At 44.3% G+C, this 25,000-nt stretch overlaps 1 protein-coding gene across 2 annotated transcripts in view; it reads right to left on the bottom strand.

Annotated features, from left to right (window-relative positions):
- The window catches only part of LOC122789461 (peroxisomal N(1)-acetyl-spermine/spermidine oxidase-like), a 474,880-nt gene that overhangs the window by 103,219 nt on the left and 346,661 nt on the right, over positions 1 to 25,000 (bottom strand). For both annotated transcript variants that reach the window (XM_044056939.1, XM_044056936.1), the window contains exon 6: positions 23,541 to 23,653. In XM_044056939.1, coding sequence (XP_043912874.1) covers positions 23,541 to 23,653 — 113 coding nt within the window. The remainder of the gene's footprint in view (positions 1 to 23,540; positions 23,654 to 25,000) is intronic.

Here is a 25,000-nt window from a genome sequence, read left to right as displayed (position 1 = left end):
TTATTTCTGTTTTTGAACATGTTGCTAGCATTTCAAGGTTTATTCATATATTTTTTTATCAGGACAGCTTTTAATTGCACTTGTTTCATTTATTCTATTTAAATTTAACATGTAATGATTTACATTTACTCTGATGAAGTCAGACATTGCATCTGACAAAAGCTCTGAACAATAAAATATGCTGTAATTATATTTGTAGCAGTGTCCCTGATTGAGCTGCTTAATTGTGGTCGGCTAGTGGTGGACTATTTCTTTCTTTTTCTTTCAGTTGTTTATGTACACATTTTGGTGTTAATGTCATAAAACCTTACTATCATACAAATTAGAAGTTATTATTCAAAAAGGTGTGCCTATGTCAGAGTTTGATAATGAGCACCCATTACTAACAACTAGATCAATCACCAACTATAGTTTCTTCCCAAGACTTACAAATGTATGCATATTTCACTCTATTCTGAATGTCATTGTACCACCCTGTCAAAAAGAAAAACCTTTTCAGTCACATTAACAGACTAGCCTAATGTCCTCCTTACAATTATTTATCTTAACCATTTCATTCTCTAGACTTATTTCTTTCAAACAAAAATAAGAAGTTATGTACTCACCATAACGTTCCATCTGAGTAGGTAAACTTCATTTGTCAGCAACCTATGGGAATCGGATCCAACCTCGGATCCGAGCCGGCAGTTTTCAACAGCCTTAGATCCGAGCTCCAAGCTCCTCCCCCTACCCATAATCCCCTGCCAACCCTGACTGACCTCAGATCAAGTTTGCCCAACAGCAGAAACTGCTATAAGATTATTATTCTCAAGATAAAGTGGGTAAAACCCATGGACCTGAGTATGAAGACATTCGCAAGTGAGGGGGCAGGAGGGAGGGACAGTTGCTGACAAATTAAGTTTACCTACTCAGATGGAACGTTATGGTGAGTACACAACTTCTTAATCTGAAGTAGTTAACTTCATTTGTGCAGCAACCTATGGGACAGAGTCCCCAGCTACCTGAATCTTGGGCGGACTTCATGGAAGGATGTTCCAGAGCACTGCAGAGCCAAAGGATGCTCTCCCTCTGGAGATAATGTCTAATTTATAGTGATTGATAAAGGTATGAGATGAGGACCAAGTGGCTGCCGAGCAAATATCATCCAACGAAACTCTAGCTCTAAAAGCCGCAGAGGTATACATAGATCGAGTAGAGTGGGCATGGACTCCCTGAGGTGCGTGCCTGTCCGAACTTTCATATGCTAAAAGGATACACTGTGAAATCCATCTAGACAGTGTGACTTTAGACACAGGTTTACCCAAGTTAAATTTGGCAAAGGAGATGAACAACTGGTCGGATTTCCTATGACCAGATGTCCTGTGGATGTAGAAGCAAAGTTGTCTATGCACATCCAATGAGTGTAACTTGTATTCCCCTTTGTTATGGTAATTAGGAAAAATACCGGCAGGTTGATGGACTGGTTAATATTTGACTCAGAGGCAACCTTGGGAAGAAAAGAGGGATTGGTCCTGAGGTAAACTCTATCCTTGTAAAAGGTCAAGTATGGGGGTTTTACACAGAGGGCCTGTAGTTCAGAGACCCTTTGAGCCGAGGTGATAGCGACAAGAAAGGAAGTTTTCCATGACAAGAATTTAAGATCTACTGAAGCTGCAGGCTCAAACGGGGGAGCTGTCAAGGCCTGCAGCACCAGCGTTAAATCCCAAGGAGGGACTACATCCTTCACTGGAGGTCTGAGCAGAAGGGTACCCTTCAAAAAGGTCTTACACAATTTCATGGTGATCAAAGGGCCCAGTTTATTTCCCACGTGATAATGAGAGATAGCTGCTAGTTGAACCTTGACTGTGGAGGAGCTAGTCCCCTGATGAAACAGTCCTGACAGAAAGTCTAATACAGCGGGCAAAGGAGCTGTAAAAGGATCCAAATTTTTGTGTGCCACCCAAATGGAAAAACGTTTCCATTTGCTGCTACAGATCTTTCTAGTAGAAGGCTTGTGCGCTGCTACTAGAATAGTTTTAACTGGGGAAGAGACACTGGGAGTCCTAGCTAAGTGTGGAACTGGAGCAGCCAAGCTGCGAGCTTGAGGTTGTCCAGGTTCGGGACTGGAGATCTAGGGGGTGGGATATTAGATCCGGATGGGGATCCAGAATCCAAGGAGGATTCACCAGATGAGACCAAAGGTAAGGGAACCAGGTATGACGAGGCCAAAATGGGGCAATGAGGATAATCCTGCTCCCCAACTGACTGGCTTTCTGAAGAAACTTCATCATCAGAGGAAGAGGAAGGTAAGCATAAAGAAGACAGGGAGGCAAAGCATGCACCAGAGCGTCTCTCGGGCATTCCCCAGAGGGGGAAATGAGAGCGAAGTAGTCGTAACATTCTGTGTTCGAGGGAGAGGCAAAGAGATTGCAACAGGGTTGACCCCATTTGGCGAAAATCTGATTCGCTATCTTGGGATTCAGAGACCACTCATACGGTAACAGGATGGTGCGACTTAGTTTGTCCGCTAGGATGTTGGACCATCCCGGAATGTGCGTTGCTATAAGAAAGCGGTTGGTGGAGATCGCCCATTCCCACACTCTCATTGCCTCTCGACAGAGTGGGTAAGACCTGGTTCCCCCTGTTTGTTGATGTACCAGACAACAGACATATTGCCCATCTGAATCGCAATCTTTCCTACAGGAAGAATGTCCTGAAGTGCTTGCAACGCTAACAGCACTGCCCTCATCTCTAGGACGTTGATATGCAGTGAGGTCTCCGTGAGGTCCCACGTGCCTTGGACTGTCCTGCCCGAACAACGCCCCCCCACCCGAGGCAGGAGGCATCCGTGGTCACCGTGGCTAGTGGAGGGGTCATAGAAAAGGGGCGTCCTTGCTGGAGGTCCGGAGATTGGAGCCACCATAGGAGGGCCCTCTTGCAAGCCCTGCTGAGGGGAACGGGATGGCTCAGAGGATAGTGAAGAAAGGACCACTGGGCCTGAAGGGTCCATTGTAAGACCCTCATGTTCAAACGTGCCATTGGCAAAAGGATGATTGCTGCCGCCATCGAGCCAAGAGCGCTCAGGACCAATTCCGCCAGGGGAGCTGGAGATTGCAGAATGGCCTGCACGTGTAGCCTCAGGGTTAGTAGCCGGTCTGTGGTCAAGAAAGCTAGGAGTTTGTTTGTGTCTAATCTGGCCCCTATGAAGTCTATGGTTTGAGTCGGAATAAGAGACTACTTCTCTATGCTGATAGTGATCACCTGCCGGGGAGCTAGACGAAGAAAGTAGTTTCTGGCTGCGCAGAGTAGATGCCTTGTCGGGGCGGTCAGGAGCCAGTCGTCCAGGTACGGGAAGACCTGAATTCCCTGGAGCCTCAGGTGGGCCGCTATCACTGCTAACACTTTGGTGAACACCCTGGGGGCTGTGGTGAGACCAAAGTGGAGGACCCTGAATTGGAAATGACTGGCTCTTAGCCGGAAGTGGAGGAACCTCCTGGATCACCTGTCCATCAGAATGTGGTAGTACGCATCCTTGAGGTGTATAGAACACATTCAATCATTCTCCCGCAAAAGGGGGAGAATGGATTGAAGAGTGACCATGCGGAAAGTACAGTTGTGTACACCTACCATAAATGTAGATGTTCGAGTGTCTTCACTGTTGCAGTCATAACTGTAGGGTGCTCCTGCCGGCAGGCAGCCCGAGGTCGGCCAGAATCCCAAAGTCTGGGTCCGGCGTCGGCTGTACAAGCTAGTACCCTGACGTCAGTACGCTTTGGTAGATAGCCCTCAGCCGACGCCATCTTCTCCAGCCTTTCTTGCCCTAGATGTCAGAAGTCCCCAACAAAACAAAAATGAATCCAACAAGGAAACACAAATACACCACAAAAAAGGAAAAGGGAGATAAAAGAGGGGATAGGAGGGAGGGAAACCCCGACTGCAACAGTGAAGACACTCCAACATCTACATTTATGGTAGGTGTACACAACTGTACTATGTTCTTCGTGTTTCACTGTTGCAGTCATAACTGTAGGGTGGAATCCCAAAGCAGTGTAAAAGGGGAGGAGGCTTTAGATAGAAGAAGGGGAGGCAAGAATACCCTACAAAACAGCAGAGGCAAAGCCTGCCCTGGTCTTAAAACAGCAGAGGCAAAGCCTGCCCTGGTCTTAGAAAACAGAGGGAGATTGTAGTGCTTGGAAAAAGTATGCACAGAACTCCAAGTGGCAGCTTCCAAGATATCCTTGGTAGGGACTCCTCTGAGGAAAGCTGTAGAAGTGGCAGCTGCTCTAGTAGAATGACTTCTAATGGTACCTGGAAACTGTTTCCCATGATGAGTGTAACAAAGTCTGATTCCATAAGCAATCCATTTGGAAACAGTTTGCTTAGAAATAGGTTTTCCAAGAGAACTGGAGGCAAAAGAAACAAACAATTGATTAGACTTTCTGAACTCTTTAGTCTTGTCCAGGTAAAATCGTAACTGTCTGTGCACATCTAATGAATGCAAAATCCTTTCCCCTTTATTTTGAGGATTTGGAAAGAAAGTAGGAAGGTGAATTGTCTGATTTAAAGCCACTTTCGAAATCACCTTAGGCATGAAAGTAGGATTGGTCCTCAAGGATACTCTGTCCTGATGGAAAATAAGGTATGGTTCCACAGCCATGAGAGCTTGCAACTCTGAGACCCTTCTGGCAGAGGTCAATGCTAATAAAAGAACAGTCTTCCAAGATAAAAACTTAATATCTGAAGATGCAGCAGGCTCAAAAGGAGACAAAGTAAGTTTTTCTAAAACATAATTAAGATCCCAGGCAGGGACAGGAGGGGTCCTGGGAGGCCGCAAATTTTTAGCCCCTCTCAAGAATTGCTTCGCCAAAGGATGAGAAAAAACAGGAGGATCAGAACTGAAATGTGCAGAAATAGCAGAAGCATGAATCTTAATGGAAGAAAAGGAAAGTCCTTTAGATAAAAGTTCCGAAAGGTAAAGCAAAATAGAAGAGAGATCAGGTACCAGAGGATCCGAACCTCGGTCCTGCATCCAAATACAAAACCTCTTCCATTTAGAGGCATAGGATTTCCTAGTGCTAGGCCGTCTAGCTTCCAGAAGAACATCCAAAACTTGTTTGGGAAGACTAGAGGAAATCAAATTCCTTTGAAGAGCCAAGCTGCCAGGCAAAGGGTCTTGAGATTGGGATGTAGTAACTGACCCTGATGCTGGGACAGAAGCGAAGGGTTCAGAGGGAGAATCCAAGGAGGCCCCAAGAACAGGTGCTTTAAAGTTGGATACCAAAACTGTCGAGGCCAATTTGGAGCAATCAAGATGAGGAACTTGGGCTTGTCCTGTTTTATCTTCAGTAATACCTGAGGTAGTAGAGGAAGAGGAGGGAAGGCATATCCTGAAAGGCTTCTCCAGCTGAAGGACAGGGCATCCACTCTCCAAGCTGTTTTGTGGAAGGACCTGGTGCAAAAGCGAGGCAGCTGATGATTGAGATGGGATGCAAACAGATCTATCTGGGGACATCCCCAAACTGCAGTAATCCTGTTGAATAAGTTGGTGTCTAGCATCCATTCGTGAGGATCTGAAATGTTTCTGCTCAGGCTGTCTGCTAAGAGATTCTGTTTCCTGGAATGAATTGAGCCTGGAGATGTAGATTCAAATTTAGAGCTGTGTCCCATAACGCCATAGCTAGTCTGCAAAGGGGGTATGAATGAGAACCCCCCTGCTTGTTGATGTACCACATGACCGTGGTGTTGTCTGTGCAATTAGCAGAGGCCCTGGTTGCAAAAGGTTCTTGAAGGCTAGAAGGGCATTTTGAACTGCCAACATTTCCTTCAGATTGATGTGCCAGTGAAGATGGTCCTTTGTCCAGGTTCCCTGCTGGCAATTGTCTAGAAAGTGTGCTCCCCAAGCATAATCCGAGGCGTCCGTGGTTAGGATTTGAGTAGGTTGAGGAAGACGAAAAGGCTTTCCTTCGTTTAAAGTGCATACCCTGGACCACCAGAGGAACTCCCTCTGAAGGCAGGGGATCAGAGGAATCAGAATATCCAGATCGTGGTAATGCTGTGACCATACACTTTTCAGATACCATTGAAGCTTTCTCATGTGAAGCCTTGCGTTTGGAATCAACAGAATGCAGGAAGCCATGTAGCCCAGAGCCTGCAGGAATTTCCTTGCAGTGAGCTGAGATAGAGTTGCTAAGGTGCTGAAAGTAGAAGCCAGCTGAGTTTGTTTTTCTGGAGTGAGGAAGGCCCTTTGTAAGGTTGTATTTAAGAGGGCTCCCAAGAATACCATTTGTTGAGAAGGGATCAAATGTGACTTTTTTGTGTTCACTGAGAATCCCAGTAGGAGGAGAAGACGTTGAACAAAGTCCAGATGTTGAAGCAGAAGATCTTTGCTGTCTGCCTGAATAAGGCAGTCGTCCAAACAGGGGTAAATCTGGATCCCCTGAAGTCTGCAGTAAGCCACTACTGGTGCCAGGCACTTGGTAAAAACTCTGGGCGCAGTAGATAAACCAAAGGGCAGTACAGAGAATTGAAAGTGCCTCGAACCTGCCTTGAACCTGAGGAATTTTCTGCGTTCTTGCCTGATGGGAATATGTAAATAGGCTTCCTTTAAGTCCAATGTCACCATCCAGGCGTCCTGAGAGAGCATTGGAATTAGTTGCTGCAGAGTAAGCATTTTGAATTTTGGAATTTCCAAAAAGATGTTTAACACAGAAAGGTCCAGAATAGGTCTCCATGAGTTTTGTTTTCTGGGGACCAGAAACAGCCTTGAATAAAAACCTTTTCCCATCTCCGAGAGTGGAACAGGCTCTATGGCTCTCATGGCCAGAAGAGCATCCACTTGAGTTAAAGCCTCTGACCATTGATGTTTTGGCAGATCTGGCCAACCGTGAGCCCTTGGCAAAGTGTGAAAGTGGAATTTGTAACCTTTTAAAATCACGTCCAATACCCATCTGTCCTGGGTAATATGAGGACAATTTCTGTAAAAAAGAGACAGTTTTCCTCCGAGAGGGGCATCCAGGTGAAGGGGTCCTGTAGCCCAACCGAGAGAGTCATTGAGTTTGCTTTCTTTGAGATTGGGATCTGTCTTCTCCCCTTCTAGGTGAAGAAGCAGTCCATTGTCTAGATCTGTAAGAGGCCTGACCTTGACCACGACCTCTGGAGCGCCTATATCTTCCCCTTTGAGGCCTGTCAGACGTGGGAAAGGACCAATTTTTAGAGGGCCAATTCCTGGAAAATCTAGGAGGCTGAACTTGCAAGAAATCTTTTACAGTCTGCATAGACTTTGCCTTTTCTTCCATCTTTTTAATAACTTCCTCAGCCTTGGATCCAAAAAGAACATCATGTTGAACAGGGGCATCTAATAACTTAGCCTTAACCTGTTCAGGTAAACTTTGTTCACGAAGCCAGGCATGTCTCCTGATAACAGTACCAGAGGCTGCAGCCCTGCAAGAAGCATCCAAAGCATCAAAACCACAATGTAAACTATGCTTGTTCACTTGTTCAGTAGCATGCAGGACATCCTGAAGTTCCTTATCCTCTGCACAAGCAGGAAGGGAAGCAAGCTTTTGCTTTAAAACAGACAAAAGAAATTGCTGATACTTAAACATATGAAACTGGCAATTTAAAGCCCTTACAGACAGGGTAGCAGAAGTATATACCTTTTTTCCCCACCTGTCTAAAGCACGGGAATCCTTCTCAGAGGGAATAGGATTTTTAGAAGTAGCCACCTTAGCAGCCTTAGAGCCCTGAGAAATAGTTTCAGGATCCGCAGAAGGGTTTTTAAATAAAAATAAATGAGAGTCAGGAACCCTATAAAATCTATCAGGCTTAGAAGGAGCAGGAGGCATGGAATCAGGATTCAAATTAGCCTCAGAAAAGGCATCATCTACAATGTCCAAAACAGGAGGGATAGCTAAAGGCCTATGTTGAGGAAGAAGAAGAAATTCCCTAAGCCTCTTCTTGGAAGCAGAATACTCCTGTCCTTCCCAATGAAAATGTTCCCTCATCTCATGCAAGGTTTCCCCAAAAGAGAAATCCTCAGGCGGAGTGGCCGAGGGTAAAGAGTCCTCAGCATCCGAATCCTCATAAGGAGGAAAGGAATAGTCCTGATCTGAGGAAGAAACAGAAGATACAGAAGCCTGGTCAGAGGAATCCAGAGTAACATCCTGTCGAGGCCTTTTCTCACGAGGGGGGTGAGAATCCCTAATCATTGTAAGCAAATCTTCAGCCATCTTTAATAACTGCTTTTGTGTCTTGGGAGTGGATTCAGAAGCAGCTTGAGCAGGAACTTTAGACTTTACAGGAGTCTTTGTCTTTGCCTTTGAAATAGTGAGGTGAGTAGGCCGGAAAACCCCCTCAGAAGCCGGTACCTGCACAGCGGTTCCAGACCCATCTGAAGGAGCGACGTCTGAAGGTCCTGCAGCAGTTAAAATAGTGGGCCTTGATGGCTCCCCATGGGAGTCCGTATCGGCCATCGGTTCAGAAGTGGCGGACGACAGGGGCTGCAAAAGCGCCTCACTGACGACAGCCGAACCGGATGCTGGCTCCAGCTGCAACGAGTCCTGTTTGGACCTCGGAGGCCTGTCTTTGTCTTTGCGCTTCTTTTGAACTCCGGTAGTGTCCGACGACATTCTATAATTGAAGCGTCTGCCAAAATAATTTAAAGCCCAATCGCACCTGCGCTGATAGTACGAGAGTTGAACCTGGCACAGAAGCGACAACAAGAAACGACGTGGTCAGGGCCTAAGCAAGGTAGACAGTAAGAGTGGAAATCTTTATGAGGTATTTGTTTCCCACACGCTATACAATTATTAACTTTTTCTGACATCGGAGGAACAAGAAAAGATTCCCCAACGGGTACTTAGCTTTGAGAAGAGAAGTAAGAACTTCGGACCGACAACAACAAAATACGCTGTTCGAAAATCGCCAACCAACGACTTGCGAGCTGCTTTCCACCGCACGGCAAGAAAGACTGGAGAAGATGGCGTCGGCTGAGGGCTATGTACCAAAGCGTACTGACGTGAGGGTACTAGCTTGTACAGCCGACGCCGGACCCAGACTTTGGGATTCTGGCCGACCTCGGGCTGCCTGCCGGCAGGAGCACCCTACAGTTATGACTGCAACAGTGAAACACGAAGAACATCTTCTCTTTGGTTACTGACAAATTCAGGGAGGAGAGGTCGAGGATTGGTCTTAAGTCCCCCGTCTTTTTTGGCACCAAGAAGAACCTGGAGTAAAACCCGGACCCGCACTGGTCTGGGGGGACGTGTTGGATGGCTCTTTTTTTCCAGCAAATGTTGGATTTCCATTGCTGCGGCCTCCCTCTGATTGGGTGGGACATCGGGGTGGTATCTGGGGCTGCGTGGGTAATGAGAAAAGGGGATCTGATATCCTCTGGATATGATGCGAAGCACCCAGCGGTCTGTCGTGATGGACTCCCAAGCTGCTGGGTGCTTCGAGAAATGCTCCCCGACTGCCTCCAGAGTGGAGTAGTCGGGCAACCCCTCAGGGGTGATGCGTGGGTTGGTCTGAGAAGGGTTCTCTGGATCCAAAGTTCCGCGGGCCCCATCTGCCTCTAGGGTGGCGTCCACCCTGCCCTCCTCTGCCGCGGAAGGGCTGGGAGTCCGGAGCGGGACGGGACTGTTGAGACTTCCGGAATCACATCTTCTTCTGTCCCTTTTGGTTCTCACAGAAGGACCTCTGGGGAGCAGAGAAGCGGACTCCGACGGCAGACAACGTCTTCCTGTCCTTTTCGCTCTGGACCAAGGCATCTCGCACGGTTTTGCCGAAGAGGGCAGAACCATCAAAAGGAGCATTAGTGAAAGATGCCTTAAAGGGTTCCGTGAAATCACAGTGCCGGAGCCAGGCCTGACGTCTCATGACGAGGCCCGCTCCACTGGCTCTAGTGGCTCCTTCAGTGGCATGAGACAATAGCCGCATAGAAGTGTTAGATATGGAATGTAGAGTGGCCATCCGGGTGGAGTGCAATTGTTTGTCCTCCGCCAACATGGACTCAGGGGGTGACGCAGCGTACTCTTTGATCAGGTCCCACTGCAGTCGGAGCACATGTGCCATGTAGTTCAGCAATCTCACAGAGAAGGTAGCCGAACTAAACACCCGCTTCACTAGGCAGTCCATCGACCGAGACTCCTTGCTTGGGGGATGAACCGAGGGACTCTCCTGAGCAAGTTCCCTCTTGGTGGCCGCCGCCACAAACATGGCATCTACAGGGGGACCCTTGCTCCAGTGGGACTTGTCAGATGGTGGGCTAAGAATCTTGCCCGGGCACTTGGGGACTGGCTCCACAGTGTCCGGCTCCTTCCACGCCCTGGTAGTAATCAAGTCTACCAGGGGGTCGGCCGGAGGGGACACCGAAGAGGTAGACGGGCCTGCTTCAAACGCCTCCAGGAACACAGATTCGTCCGAGGTAGGCTTTGGGGCAGACCACCCCCCACCTTATTCTGAGCATCTCCATGATGTCACCAAATGAAACATCATCAGGGGGTGATTTTGGGGAGCCTTCCCCTTCCTCCAAATCCGTGTCCTCAGTCAAGGACTCAGGAGAGTCCAGGTGCCTCCTCTTGCACCTTCGCTTGTGAGGAACCTCCTCGGGGGGCTGTCCGAGGAGGTCTCACCAGCAACGTCTTGTTCCAATGGAACTACCTGGGACGTCAAAGCAGGCTGTCCCTGGGGCCGGGTGATGGAAGTCAGACCCAACAGAGAAGGAGTGCAGGGTGGAGCCGTGGCAAGGGGCGGGGGCCTGTAATCCCTCGACAGAACCCTCTCCATTACGTCGAATGCCGAGAGAGAGCTGCTCTCTCTGGGATCCGAAAGCACACCCTCGCTCGGATCAGATGGACGGATCGGAGCCGGCGCCGAAGCGATCGGATCCGATGGACCAGCATGCTCCGACCTGGACAGAGCTGAAGACATACCGATACTGCTGGATCGAAGCTCAGCCCTCGGCTCTGAGAGCTCGGATCCGAAGAAAATGGACCCGATAGACTCGAGGGAAGTGTCGGCGCCGAAGTACCCGAGACTATCGGCGCCGACACCCCCCCAGCTCCAAGGCTGCCTGGCTCCGAAGACTCCGAACCCGGGAAACAGGACAGAGAAGGAGCTATCAGGGCAAAGAAAGGGGTCGAGCTCCCCCACCAGGGGGGGGGGGAGGAAGGAGCACTCCCATCAGCAGTTGGGCCTGGAGGAATCTTATCATCCGGTCCAAATCTGCATCAGTGAGACTTCGGGTAGATCTCGACGAGGCCACCGAGGTGGGACGGGAGTGTCACCTCAATGACCTTGACGGAGATCTGGTCTCCTCCTCCTCAGAACCCGGTGAAAAGCATGGGGACCGGATCCGAGAAGGAGGAGACCCAGAAGTCCTGGAGGGAGAAGACCGCTTAGCCGGGGGGGGGGGCCGAAGCGGAGGCCTCGGCCTGCCGCTTGTGGTGCTTCTCCTTCCTCCTTTCTTTCCTAGCCTCCCTCTCCTCCGGGCCTAAGGTGGGAGGTTGAGTCCCGGCCAGGGGGAGGGAAGCAGGAGTGGCAGCTGCCACAGCTGCAGCGGGAGCCACGGTAGGACCGGAGGTAGAAACCGAGTCCGGGGGCAGAAGACCCGCCAGAATCAGCTTAGACCTCCGGTCCTTGAGTGCCCTGGGGTTGAATGCTGCACAGATGGTACAACCAGAGGACAGGTGCTCAACCCCAAGGCACAACACAGACAGAGTGTGGCCATCCGCAGGGGACAGCTAATGGCCACACTCGTTGCACTTAGAAAACACCAACTTTGGGGCCTCAGACATACTAGAAGGTAAAACCACACACACTAGGACGCAAACACACACACACACACACACACACACACACACACACACACACACACACACACACACACACACACACACACCTGATGGAACCACGAAGGAAGGGGGAGGTTAGATATGGAATAAATTAAATTAAACTAAGAGAGTTCTAAGAGATAAAGGGACCTGAAAACACACTCACACCAAGAGTTAAAGAAAAGGGTCAGAAAAGTAAAATTTTTCTCACAAAGTGGACGAAAACGCCTGGAACTTGGGATCAAGCTACTGAAGTAAACCGCTGCAAACTAGATCTGAGGTCAGTCAGGGTTGGCAGAGGATTATGGGTAGGGGAGGAGCTTGGAGCTCGGATCTAAGGCTGTTGAAAACTGCCGGCTCGGATCCGAGGTCAGATCCGATTCCCATAGGTTGCTGCACAAATGAAGTTAACTACTTCAGATCTATCATTCACTATATACAGTCCTCTGTCACCAACTGTTTCATTCTTCTGTCCTCAAACTTCAACTTGCAAAGCATGGAAAAAGAATTCTTGTATTAGGGACCCCATTTCCCCTATCATCAGATCCCTGCTGTCACTTTAGTGGTTAAAGTTTAATCTCATCACCCACCATATGACAGCCTTTGTATTTAACCATGTTAATACATAATCCAGTCACTATGGTGCAAAGTGCACATTTCATCACCTTAGTCAAGTCTGCCGTTCACATGCATCTAAGTATGCTTCAGTGTTTAACCATGTTAATACATAATCCAGTCACTATGGTGCAAAGTGCACATTTCATCACCTTAGTCAAGTCTGCCGTTCACATGCATCTGAGTATGCTTCAGTGTTTAACCATGTTAATACATAATCCAGTCACTATGGTGCAAAGTGCACATTTCATCACCTTAGTCAAGTCTGCCGTTTACATGCATCTGAGTATGCTTCAGTGTATTATGTCGTAGTGCTGAACTGCCTACCACGTTGTAGTACAAATGTTATCTTTTGATTTTTGTATATAAATATGTTATAGATGAAAATGGTCCTAAGGTGCAATCTACCTAACTTTAATAAATAAATGTAAAATTCAACTGATGAAAACATTATCTTAATCTGAAAAGATTAAAGCTATTATTGAAGAAGTGCGTTGAAGCTGCATGGATGTCATCTGACATTGGCACAATACTGAAAATCAGAATCAGAGTTAGAATCACATTTATTGGCCAAGTATGTCCATATACAAGGAATTTGACTCCTGTTTCAGTGACTCTCCAAGTATGAATTACATAAACAACATACATACAATGATCAAGAAAAAGACAAATGACATACATGCATCTACTAAGAACAAGACAAAAAAGTAAATATACACATACATACAAGGTGTAGAGTGCAACTCAGTGCAAGAGATACATTTGTGCTGTAACAGAGACCTGGTTCAAGGCAGCAGAAAGCACCCTTGCACTTATAACTCATTCCACACCTTTCGGCTCCAGAACTTGGACCGAAGCTCCAAAGGCGGTGGTGTTTCCATATTCATAAAAGATGCGCACACCTCCAGACTGGTAGCCAACATAATGCATCAGAGATACTTCAGGTGCAGCTAACATTGGTTAAGATAGCGATTCAGGTCGTAGCCTGTTATAGGTCCCCAACCATGTCCCAAGACACCCACTCCACGTTCCTAAGCACCCTGGAAAATATTAGGGTCCAGCCTAACACTCTCATACTGGGCAACTTCAACTACCCCTCCATTAACTGGGAAAACTACTTGTGTACCAATACACTTGTCCAACATTTCCTGGAATTCATTAATTCTAATGCCCTGGACCAGCTCGTTCTTACCCCCACTAGAGGTAGCAACATCCTTGACTTGGCCATTACTAACATGGGTGACCGTTGCTCTACACCAATAGTCATCTCCCTGGTTAGATCTGACCACAAACTAATCACCTTGGAAATCCACAATCCTCCCACCCCCACCCCTACAAAGGTAACCCACCATGAAAAACTTCTCCAAAGCTAACTTTGCGCTGCTAAGAACAGAGATGGCTAACTTCACGGCACCCATGCAAATGGAGAATAGTTGCATGACAGCCGAATCATACACCAATGCACTGTACGAACACATACACAAATGCATGGCTCTCGCCATACACAACAGAACCAAGATGCTCTCCTCCAAAAAAAGGAAGCCAATCTGGTGGTCCCCTGCCATAAACAAACTCTACAACAGAAGGAGGAAACTGATGTGGAATAAGGTGACGTCCCAAGACTGGAAAAACTCCCTTATCAGCCTCAGCAAAGAGTTAAGATCCCTCATCAAATTCTCTAAAGCTAGCTATGAAAACAGAATTGCAACAGACAGTAAAGACAACAACAAGGCCTTCTACAGTTATGTAAAGAACCTCCACGGCAATACCCAGATTTGCTCTGAGCTAGTGCACAATGGTACCTCCTATATCGAGCAAACAGGTATTGCTAATATACTGGCCGACAGATTCAGTGCCAGCTTTACCCCCCCCAAGGACTAATTACAAACCAGTGGATTGCCAGGCATCCAGTATTACTGCTGCACAGGTTAAAACAGCTGTGCAAGGCCAAGAATACAGCTTCTATGGGACATGATAATATCCCTAGCTGTGTTCTACATGAACTACAGAGTGAACTGGCACCTCACCTGTTTGCCCTGTTCAATCACAGCCTCACCTCAGGCTTTGTCCCTACCGAATGGGGCACTGCTATAGTCATCCCTCTCCACAAAGGAGGAGTGATTGCAGACCCTGCGAACTACTGCCCCATTAGCCTGACAAGTCTGATATGCAAAGCTATGGAACGCATCATCACGGACCTAACAAACAAGGATATAGGGAATCTCCAAACTCTGGATCCCACACAGTTTAGTTTTGTGAAGGGTAGATCATGCCTGCTCAACTTGGTCAACTTCTTTGAGTCAGTCACCAGAGGTGTGGATGAAGGCAAGGTGGTTCATATAGCCTACCTTGATCTGGCAAAGGCCTTTGATACCATTCCCCACTCAGGAATCATAGAAAAACTCACTAAGCTAGGCATCAACCCCTATATTACTAGGTGGGTTGCAAACTGTCTCATAGATAGAACACACTGTGTGAAAGTAGCTGACTCCAAGTCAGACTGCCGACCAGTCATGAGTGGAGTCCCACAGGGATTGGTCCTGAGTCTGCAAACTGGCTCACAGATAGAACACACTGTGTGAAAGTAGCTGACTCCATGTCAGACTGCCGACCAGTCACGAGTGGAGTCCCACAGGGATTAGTCCTGAGTCCTCTCCTGTTTGGTATCTACTTTTCAGAAGTCCAGGCCAAAACAAAGGGACTGACTGACAAAGTTCATAGACGATTGCAAGTTGGGAGCCATTATTAACTCCCCAAGTGGTGTTGACATCCTACAGAAAGGCCTCAGAGTCCAATGACTGGTGTTAGAACCATGGCCTTAAGCTCCATGCCAAAAAATGTGTCATCATCCCCTTTGGAAAAAACCCAGTTCCCATCAACTATCACATCGATGGTAGACTACTGAACACAGAAGGCGTTATAAGAGCTCTGGGAACACAGGTTGATCGCAACCTCTCTTTTGACCACCACACTGCCACTGTGGTCAGATAGTCCTTCTATGTGGCACATCTCATTGCTAAGGGTTTTGCATCCTGGAAGAAAGAGGTCACTGTCTCCCTCTACTCTTCCCTCATTAGGCCAGTCATAGAGTACAATGCCCCATTTGGCATGTACCTCACTAGACACCTGCAAAAACTGGAGAGGTCGCAAATGTACCTCACAAAGAGGATCCTAGGCCTTAAACACTTGTCCTATATGGAAGACTCAAAACTATTCTTTCTCATATCACCTACTTATCACCTACTTAGAGGCAAGCTCTGCTTGATTTACAAAGCCATGTCTGACCCAGCTCTGTTAGAAATGCTACATCTAAAGAAATCCCAATACCTCCACACCACATGCTCCAGAGACCTCAACCTCATTACCACAATCAACAGAACATGCTGGAGGGACAGGTTCATAACCCAGAGACTGCCCATGCTATGGAATAGTCTTCCCATACATGTCAAACAGAGCACCTCACTGGCCTTCCAAGAGAAATCTTGATGAGTGGATGGGAAATAGAAAATTCACCCCGGGGATCACTCCAGTGGCTCTACTCGACAGAGGTATTGAAAACTAAGGTCGGGTGGCACAATGCCAGGGTAATTCTATGGGCTAGGCTTGTAAAGGCTCCAGGGCCATTAGTCTTGTACACACCTATGAATAAACTCTGAAAGAAACCAGTATTAACAATATGTAAACAATAATGCAGAATCCTCGGAGACTTGGAAAAAAAGAATAAATAATCTGAGTTAACAGTTTATGAACTTGATGATCTGTGGAAAAAATTGTTCCTAGAGCTGCTCGTTTTGGTGTGTATTAATCTACATTTGGCTGATGGTAACAGTTCAAAAAGATGATGGTCTGGATGTGAAGGGTCAGTGAGAATTTTCCCTGCCCTTTTCATGACTCTGGAATAGTACAGGTCCTGCAAGAAAGGCAAACTAGCACCAATGATATTTTCGGCAGACCTGACTATTCAATGTAACCTATTTTTGTCATGATTATACAGATAAACCATACTGTCATGGATGAGCTGAGAACAGACTCCATAACTGCTGTATAGAACTGAATCAATAGTTCCTGTGGGAGGTTGAACTTCATCATAAAAATAGCACAACAGCGAATGTACTTTCTGCGATGCTAAGGGACTCTACATTGGTCTCCCACTTCAAGTCCTGGGAGATTACAGATCCCAAAAACTTGAAGGATTCCACAACTGACAGCAGTATTCAATATAAAGAGGGGGGATAATATTATAGTACTACTCCTAAAGTCACTGTCATCTCCCCAGTTTTAAGAGTGTTCAGTTCCAGATTATTCTGACTACACCAAAGGGCCAGCTGCTCAACCTCCCATCTGTATGCAGACTTATCATTCCTGATGAGCCCAATGATAGTTGTATCATCTGTGGCAATTACCAGCCATTATTTTATCTTCTCAGTTAAATTAAATTTATTTTTATGATTTTTTTTTTATTTTTGTCTCCAGACTGTATCTGCCTGCTTAACTACCTTCTGAATTAGACTAGTGAAGTATTTTCTTTCCTTGAATAGGGCATGCCTAGTGTTCAACAAATGAAATTGAGAATTCAGACCAAACTATTAGTAAATGGGTCAAGTTGTGTTACAGAGCTGAAATCCTCTAAAATACAGGATTTTGAAAACACATGAAACTGTGCTGAATTAGTTTTTTGATTCAGAACTAATAAATGATCAAATCAAATTATACAGACGGCATCTTCTGAAACACAGGATGCTGAAAATAATACAATGGGACTGATTCCAAAAGACTTGCTCTTAGTGGAAGTGACCAAGATACCACACAGGTATTAACCCTGCAGTCAGTTATAGTCCAGGTAGTGATGCTTGATGAAGGTGTGATGCAACGACTAAGCAACTATGGCATACACTTCTACAATGGAGATATTTTTGAAGCAAGCATCAAATGAAGCTTCAACTTCACTGATTTAGCCTTTGAGTTCAGCATCTGCCAGTGGAGGTGGACAATGAGCCACCTGATGGCATAAAACATACATACATATAAATAATCCCAGCTGCAGGTGCACATGCAGGGTGTAAGTGGTCCTTTCTGTTGTGACTTTTGTTCCAAGAAACAAAAACAGGTGGGGAATGTACTAGTTCAAAAGCAGTTCTGACACCACTTTCAGAAAGAAACTTGGGATGGGCCTAGGCTACCCAGTCCATAAAAGGCACCCAATCACTAAGTAAAACAAAATAAAACTTGCACATAAAGTCATGCATGTTATTTTTTCTTGGTGCATTATTTTACCTCCTTCACCGCTACTAAGTATCTAGCCACTGGTACAGCTATCACCAACCTTCCGTTCTCCTTTACTGGAAGTGTGTGCAACTCCCTTATCAGTCACAGTAGCACTTTCAATCAGAGTAGCATTAGAGACAAAAAGCTGTTAGTACTGAATGAATGGCAGCTCTAGAACAAAAACGTCAAATACAATAAGCACTATTACATACCTATAATCATGAAAATGGGATGGCTTCTATTTATTTATAAAGGAATGTAGGAAACTGCACACAGGCAGAACTGCCCTTGAAATGTGATGGGTGGCAACCTTATTCTCTTTCTATACTGTCAAAGAAACAAAAAGCAGAAGAAAACAGTCTAAGGTTGTCTAGCACAATTCCTGTAAGTGCACAACTTTGTCATAATCTCTTCTAGTGACAACTTATCCTTCACCAATGAAAAACTTTGCAACCCATTATGGCCTTGTAAACGCAGGCTGTGGTGTATACATTCTAAACTCTGTACAAAGTTAAAGAAGATACAATGCAAAGTTGAATGTGCAAGAGCAGGAACTAAACTTGCACAGGGCTGTGCCTGACTCCAACTACTGCAACAGTTCTCTGTGGAAGGTCTGCTGCTATTATCGCATTCAAATGTACTGCTTTACTTCAACAAAAAATGTATGACAGCATTTAACACCTACAATATGGGTTTGTGTGCCAAGTAGCACCGTCTGGGAATTCTGGTTTGTATCAATGTCAAGGCAGTCTGCTTAGGAAAGCTGAATAAACTCTAACCTTTCCAAGTAACAGCAGATCTAGTTTACAGTCCTTGACAAATTTTGAGACTGCCCCTGACAAGCAGCAGCTTCACAAATATGCTATACACAAACATTTACAAAACTTTCCAGAATAAGAAATTAAATAAATAGCAGTTCAAATAGTATTAAATTAAAAGTGGTTAAATTAACATCAGGAAGTTCAAATTTCATGCAAGAATGGTTTGTCTGTAAGGGCTTAAACTCAGTGTACTCTACAAGAAAAAAAAATAACTATAAATAAGAAGGCTAATGGTGTAAATTAGTGTAAGCACGCAGATTATGCTGCTACATACATCTTAATGCAAAACTAGGTCAAGAAGAAACATACAGGCAGTGCAAATAGTCCAACATTTGCAAATAATTTGCAAAAGAACAATTAGTATGAAGTTTCCAGCCATTCTTGTGAATACACATCCTTTTACTTTTCTATAATTTTCTAGTAGATGGCATTTAATCTTCCTTTATCACCTATAAGTCTACGTAGAATACACGTTCTTTCTGGAATCAATGGCAAGTCATCTATGTTGTCAGTAAGAGAAGAGTAGTTTGCACTGGCTTTCAAAATCATCCTCCAAACCAAATTCACCAGAAGCAGAGATCATACCCTTATTCCATGAGGAGAAGATGCATCTGTGGCCAAGCTATAGGGTGAAAAAGTTTTGAATATAACCACAATACTGGGGTGTGGGGGTGACATAAAAGGTGGGGTGGTTTGGCATAATGGTTAATGACTTTACTTCATGAAAACAAATTATAGGGTTTGATTCTGACCTTGGGCTACTGGCTAGATTTATTCACCTATGAACCTATAGCCACATCTCTTAGAAACTTATGGACTGTGACAACTGTATGTGTTTCCATCCATTTCACCTACAGTGTAAAGGGCTGGCAGTGGGATCCTCAAATCATAGTCTAAAGCATCTGCAGTGACAACATGAAATAAGTGGTCTTCCTTCGAAGAGGCTTAGGGTTCTGTCCAACAAATACAAGTCTGGCATAACCTCACTCTTGAATGGAAAAATATGGGACCCACATGGATCTGATACTACAACAGGTTCTTCTTGTGAGCAGCCTTGCTTACATAAATATCAGATATGTACCCTGCTTATCTATACTGGAGGACTGCAATGGCTAACTGCAGTGTTTCTACTTCAGCAATCACCACCCTGTCCATTTCTTCTCTTTTGACTTCACATCTGAGACCAAATGTGCTGACGAGGGAGTAGGAGGAAATACAGCTTGAAGAAGTGCAGAACTCAGTATATTATTCATTAGCTGCTTCTTTTTATAAGCAAAGGGGGGGGGGTAGCTCTAAATGTTTTCTGGCCATTTGGATCCATCTTACTGATTACAGAGTATTAAAGTCTGAATATATAGTATGAGAAATGATGGTGACTAAAATGTTTCTTATTTTAAAAGGAGGGGCATGTTTTATAATATGGAGCACAGTTGGTAATAGTTCCTTAATTGTTACCCTTACTTTCCAAATTCTATAACAATGTACTGGACAGTACCAAAAAGAAATCTGAAGATATGGAGGATTCTGATTTTAGGGAAAACACTGGTATTTCAGCCATGCATGCCTCAATCATAAGTTCAGTGACTGCAGATCTATAACAAGAAAGTGCTGCACCCTAAAAATACTTAAACATGTAGAAGAATTTTAGAAGTAATATGTGATAGATAAGCAATCTATACTCTTTGGATAATTCATCACACACAAAACAACCTTAGTGAATAAGCACAACATGATACAATACAATAAATCAAAGCAAGTCCAAATATTTGCCTAGGACTCGAAAAATAACCACAGACACTAACGAGGTATTATAGATATTTTGAAAATTTAGAATATTTATAGAAGACTTAAATACGCCAAGGTCAAAGGAAAAGGAAGAGCAAGAATTAGTAGCCAAGATGAGGCAGAATGAGCTACAAATGCTTATGTATAATCAATTAATAGGGAAGTCTGCAGGAACTAATTGTTTTCCTGTGGAAGTTGGAAGGGAAGAAAGTTATTAATCATATGAAGGTTATGTCTAACAATATTTTAATAGGAGGGAAAATGCCAACATCTTGGAAGATAGCTGTTGTGGCTATATACCCAAAGAGGGTAAAGACCCTTCAGGCCCAGCTTCATATAGACCTGTTTCAATTCTGAACCATAATTACAAAGTGTTCATGTCTGTACTATCAAAGATAGTGGCTGAAGAGTTGCCAAAACAGACCGGCATGAATCAATGTAGTTTTGTGGAGGGGAGGCAAACATTTGATTACATTAAAAGAAAGATGATGATCCAGAGGGAAGAAGAGTGCAAGAAAACCCTGTTATTGTTGGGCGGGTCTAGATGCACAGACGGCACTGGATATAGTTGGTTGTGATTTTATGAGGACGGCAATGGCAGCATTTGCATTTCCTGACAGAATAAAGGGGGTAACTACGAAGATATCTGAAGGGTTAGAGTCAAGAATTAACATGAGAGGTTTCCTCCCTGGTAAGTTGTGTTTGAACAGAGGAACCAGGAAGGGATGCCCTATTACCAGGAAGGGGTGCCCTGTTTCCACCCTTTTTAATTTGCTTTATACAGAGAGACATTGGCAAAGAAAATAAGGGGTTCACAATTTTATGAATATAAATGGTATGATACTGTAGAAAAATAGCCTTGTTCGTAGATGATATCTTGTACTTAGTAAATACAGAAAAGGATATTTCAGTGTTGTGGAATATTTTGAGGCAGTTTAAAGTGTTTTTCAGGATGTAAAATAAATGACGATAAAACAATGGCCATAGCGGTAAAGTGTTACCACAGCAACATGCACATTACGGGAACATCATATGATGAAGTATTTAGGTGTCTGGATTAAAATGATTCTATTATGACGGCTAAGAATATGTGGGGAAGCCTAATCAAAAGGGAATACAACAACTGAGAAGATGGAAGCTCTTGACTATGGACAGGTATAGTGAGGTACAAGCACTGAAAATGTTTCTTATCCCATTAATACTATATACAAGTCAGGCATATTTTTATCAAGCAGATGAGAAGCTGTGGATCCTTATTAATAAAAAAACGAAGGAATTTATTTGGAAGAAAAATAGGGAAACTGTCAAATGGGATAAGCTGTTTCTTCCCAAAAATAAAGTGGCTTGATATTACCAGATTGGAAAGAATACTTCAGATCTACACAGTTAAGGCTCGTATACAAAACACAAGCTAAGTGGAAAAAAGGAAATTAAGTTAAAATGGGGGTAGGGGGCTTAAAGCGAGAGCAATAACAACCATACAGAGTGTTGTATTTACAGACTAGCAGAAATTATTTTGAGAACTATGTCAACTCATGAATGGAAAAAGGACATTTTACTAATAGGGATGAATGCCTGAAACACAGGCAAGAGGGAGATGGAATTCCTCGGAGAAAAGCAGAAATGGAACTAAGGTACTTGGAGCACATAACTAGGGAGAGGAAAGTCAGACTTGGATGAAGCCAAGTGCAGAGTTTGACTGCACATTGCAGATAACTATTCCTGGTAGGGAAGGCAAAGAGAAAGGAAGTGTTGAATGAAAGACCAGTTCTGGTTGAGTTTATAGTTTAGTTTAGAACTGAAACTCTGGTTAAAACAAAGAGGATAATTAATATGGAGTATAAAATAATGCATGACAACTACAAGAATCCATCAGAGGAGGTTAGAAAAACCTCTTAAATGAGAACAGAAAGGCAATATGCAAAGAAACAAGAGATTATTTTTAGGCTCTAAAGTATGCAATGAAATCTAGAAGGTTTAGGATTTTTGTATGGAGGCGCTTGCACCGGTATTTTTATACCCCAAGTACACTTCAGAGAACTTTTCCAAATGCAGACAGCAGTTGCTGAAGATCTGACGGAAATGAGTGTGATACTTGGGGCCATGTTTTTTGGGAATGTGAATAGCTGGTTGATTTAAAACAAATCCCTACATGGTGCTTTGTCAGAAATGTTAGGGAAGCACTTTACTGCAAATAAGGAAATTATGCTTTTAAGGTGGGATGTAGAAACTGAATTGCCTAGACATAGTAAGGCCCTACACTAAGTTTAATGCTGTTGGTTGCCAAAAAAGCAGCTACTAAAAATGGAAACTGAAAGCTAAACCAAACATAACAGAATTGTTGAATATTTACACAGGGATGAAAGAACTGCAAGTGGCATCTTTAGAAAAGGGAAGGAGCAAACCACAAACAAATACATGTAAGCTATGGGGGCAGTACAAGCAGAATAATATTTAGAGAGATGAATGACATTTCAGGAAAGTCAGGTCTTGAGCAATTTAAGTAAGGTTAAACTGAATAATAATTTGTAAGAAATAAACTATATATGTATAATGCATGGAAAGGAAAAATATAAAGAAGCAAACAAGCCATTGCATAGATAACTATGTGTACCCATGTCACTGTTTACTGTGTGAAGTTAAGTGGTTAAAAAAACAAATTCAAAGACATAACAATCAAGAAGCTGGAATGATCAGTTTCCACCAACTTAAACAAAAACATTATCTCTATTTCAAAGTAGCCACATCTTAAATAACTGTTATTAGATCTAGAGGCAGACAAGTCAAGGAAAGGAGACTTACACTGAAAGACCTTTAAATTGTATACCATTTTTCCAAATTAAAACCCTTAGGAGTGACACTACAATCCTAAAGATCTCTTTAAAACTTCAAAAGATTTATATAACAAGGGATCAGACAACTAGAAGGCAAATGGTTTATTAATTCACAGCAGTCCTAGATTTTCCTCGAACAGACTGTCAGTATTACATTTAAGATGTTCTGACAATAACTTAAGACATAAACCATTACTACTATATGACTGGAGGGCACATCATTAACTTCTTAAATCCATCTCCTCAAAACATCATTAAGTTGATTCTTTCCTAGTATATTACGGTAACATGAAGCTTAACCAACCTCAGAGCTAACCTACTGCACTGCTCCGGTCCTTGTGCTCCCTGTTATCTGCCTGTCATGCTATTTTCCTTTCATACCCAGCATGCATATAACGTGTGCTCAGTACCTGTGAACCTGCGTATAAGCTGGGTCATGGTGTTGAGAACTTCTGCATCAGACAGTGTCTCCATGTATTCACCTTCATATCCTGCAATCCAACCACAAAGAACATGGCCATATCTAGAAAATGGGAACAAAGAATGGCTACATTAGTAAGACCATCAGCCACAAAGGCCCTTCCAAAATGAAATTTAAAACATTCAGTGGTCTCCCCCTCTAGAATAAAACAAATAAAGCATAACAATAAGACATTCTTTTCGGATAAGGAAATCATTCAAGTTTTTGAAGAAATTTACCAAGAAGTTTATGGCCCTCAAAAACACACCAAGGAGACATTATCTGATAATTTCCTTAATGAATTACAATTCCCACTATTAAACAAAACCCAGATAAATCTTCTCAAGACATCAATATCTATTGAAGAAATACTTCTAGCCATTAACAAACTAAAACCAGGGAAAACCCCAGAGCCTGACTGATACTCAGCTGAATTCTATAAATCCTTCATAGGTAGGTACTAGGCTATCGGCCCAAGGGCCTACGTAAGCCTAGCCAACAAGGTTCCCTGGCTTACGCCACCCAAGAAAGTTATTTTCCTGTGCCACTGTTGAGCAGAGACACAGAAGTGATCCCCGGGGTGTATTTCCTATTTCCCATCCACTCATCAAGATTTTTTTGAAGAGTGCTAATGAGGAACTTTGCTTGACATAGAAGGGTAGCCTGTTCCAGAGTATGGGAAGTCTCTGGGACAGGAATCTAGCCCTCTAGCATGTCCTGTTTATTGTAGTGACAAGGTTTAGGTCCCTAGAGCATGTAGCTCGGAGGGATTGGGATTTCTTTAGGTGTAGCATGTCCAACAACTCTGGGTTTGACATAGCTTTATATGTTAGGCAGAGATTACCTCGGAGTAGGCAATATGCTACGGAGTAAAGCTGGAGTTTTTTGAGGCGGTCAGTGTGGGCCATTTGTTTGAAACAAGTAATCCTCTTTGTGAGGTACTTCTGTGGCTTTTCCAGCTGCTGCAGATGTCTTGTGAGGTACATTCAAAAAGGGGCATTGTACTCTATAATGGGTCTAATGAGTGTCGAGTAGAGGGGAACAATGACCTCTTTTTTCCTGGATGAGAACCCTTTTATGATGAGGTGTGCCACGTAGAAGGACTTCCTGAGTACTGTGGAGATGTGACTATCAAAGGAGAGACTACCGTCCACCTGGGTCCCAAGGTCTATTCAGTGTTAAGTAGATTGCTGACTATGTGGTAGTTCATGTGTACAGAGTTTTTACCAAAGGGGATGACACTGCACTTTTTGGCACTGAGCTGGAGGCCATGGCTCTGACACCAGGCATCTGTCTCAGCGAGACCCATCTGTAGGATGTCCACATCATTTGGGGACTTGTCTATGGCTCCTAGTTTGCAGTCATCTGCGAACTTCATTAGCCAGAGGCCTTCTGTATTAGCCTGTACTT

Source organism: Protopterus annectens, chromosome 14.part0, assembly GCF_019279795.1.
Source record: "Protopterus annectens isolate FY-2018-M chromosome 14.part0, PAN1.0, whole genome shotgun sequence".
In the NCBI taxonomy this organism is placed as follows: Eukaryota; Metazoa; Chordata; order Ceratodontiformes; family Protopteridae; genus Protopterus; species Protopterus annectens.
Note: the sequence above shows the minus strand (reverse complement) of the source record. Positions and strands in the feature narration are given on the sequence as shown.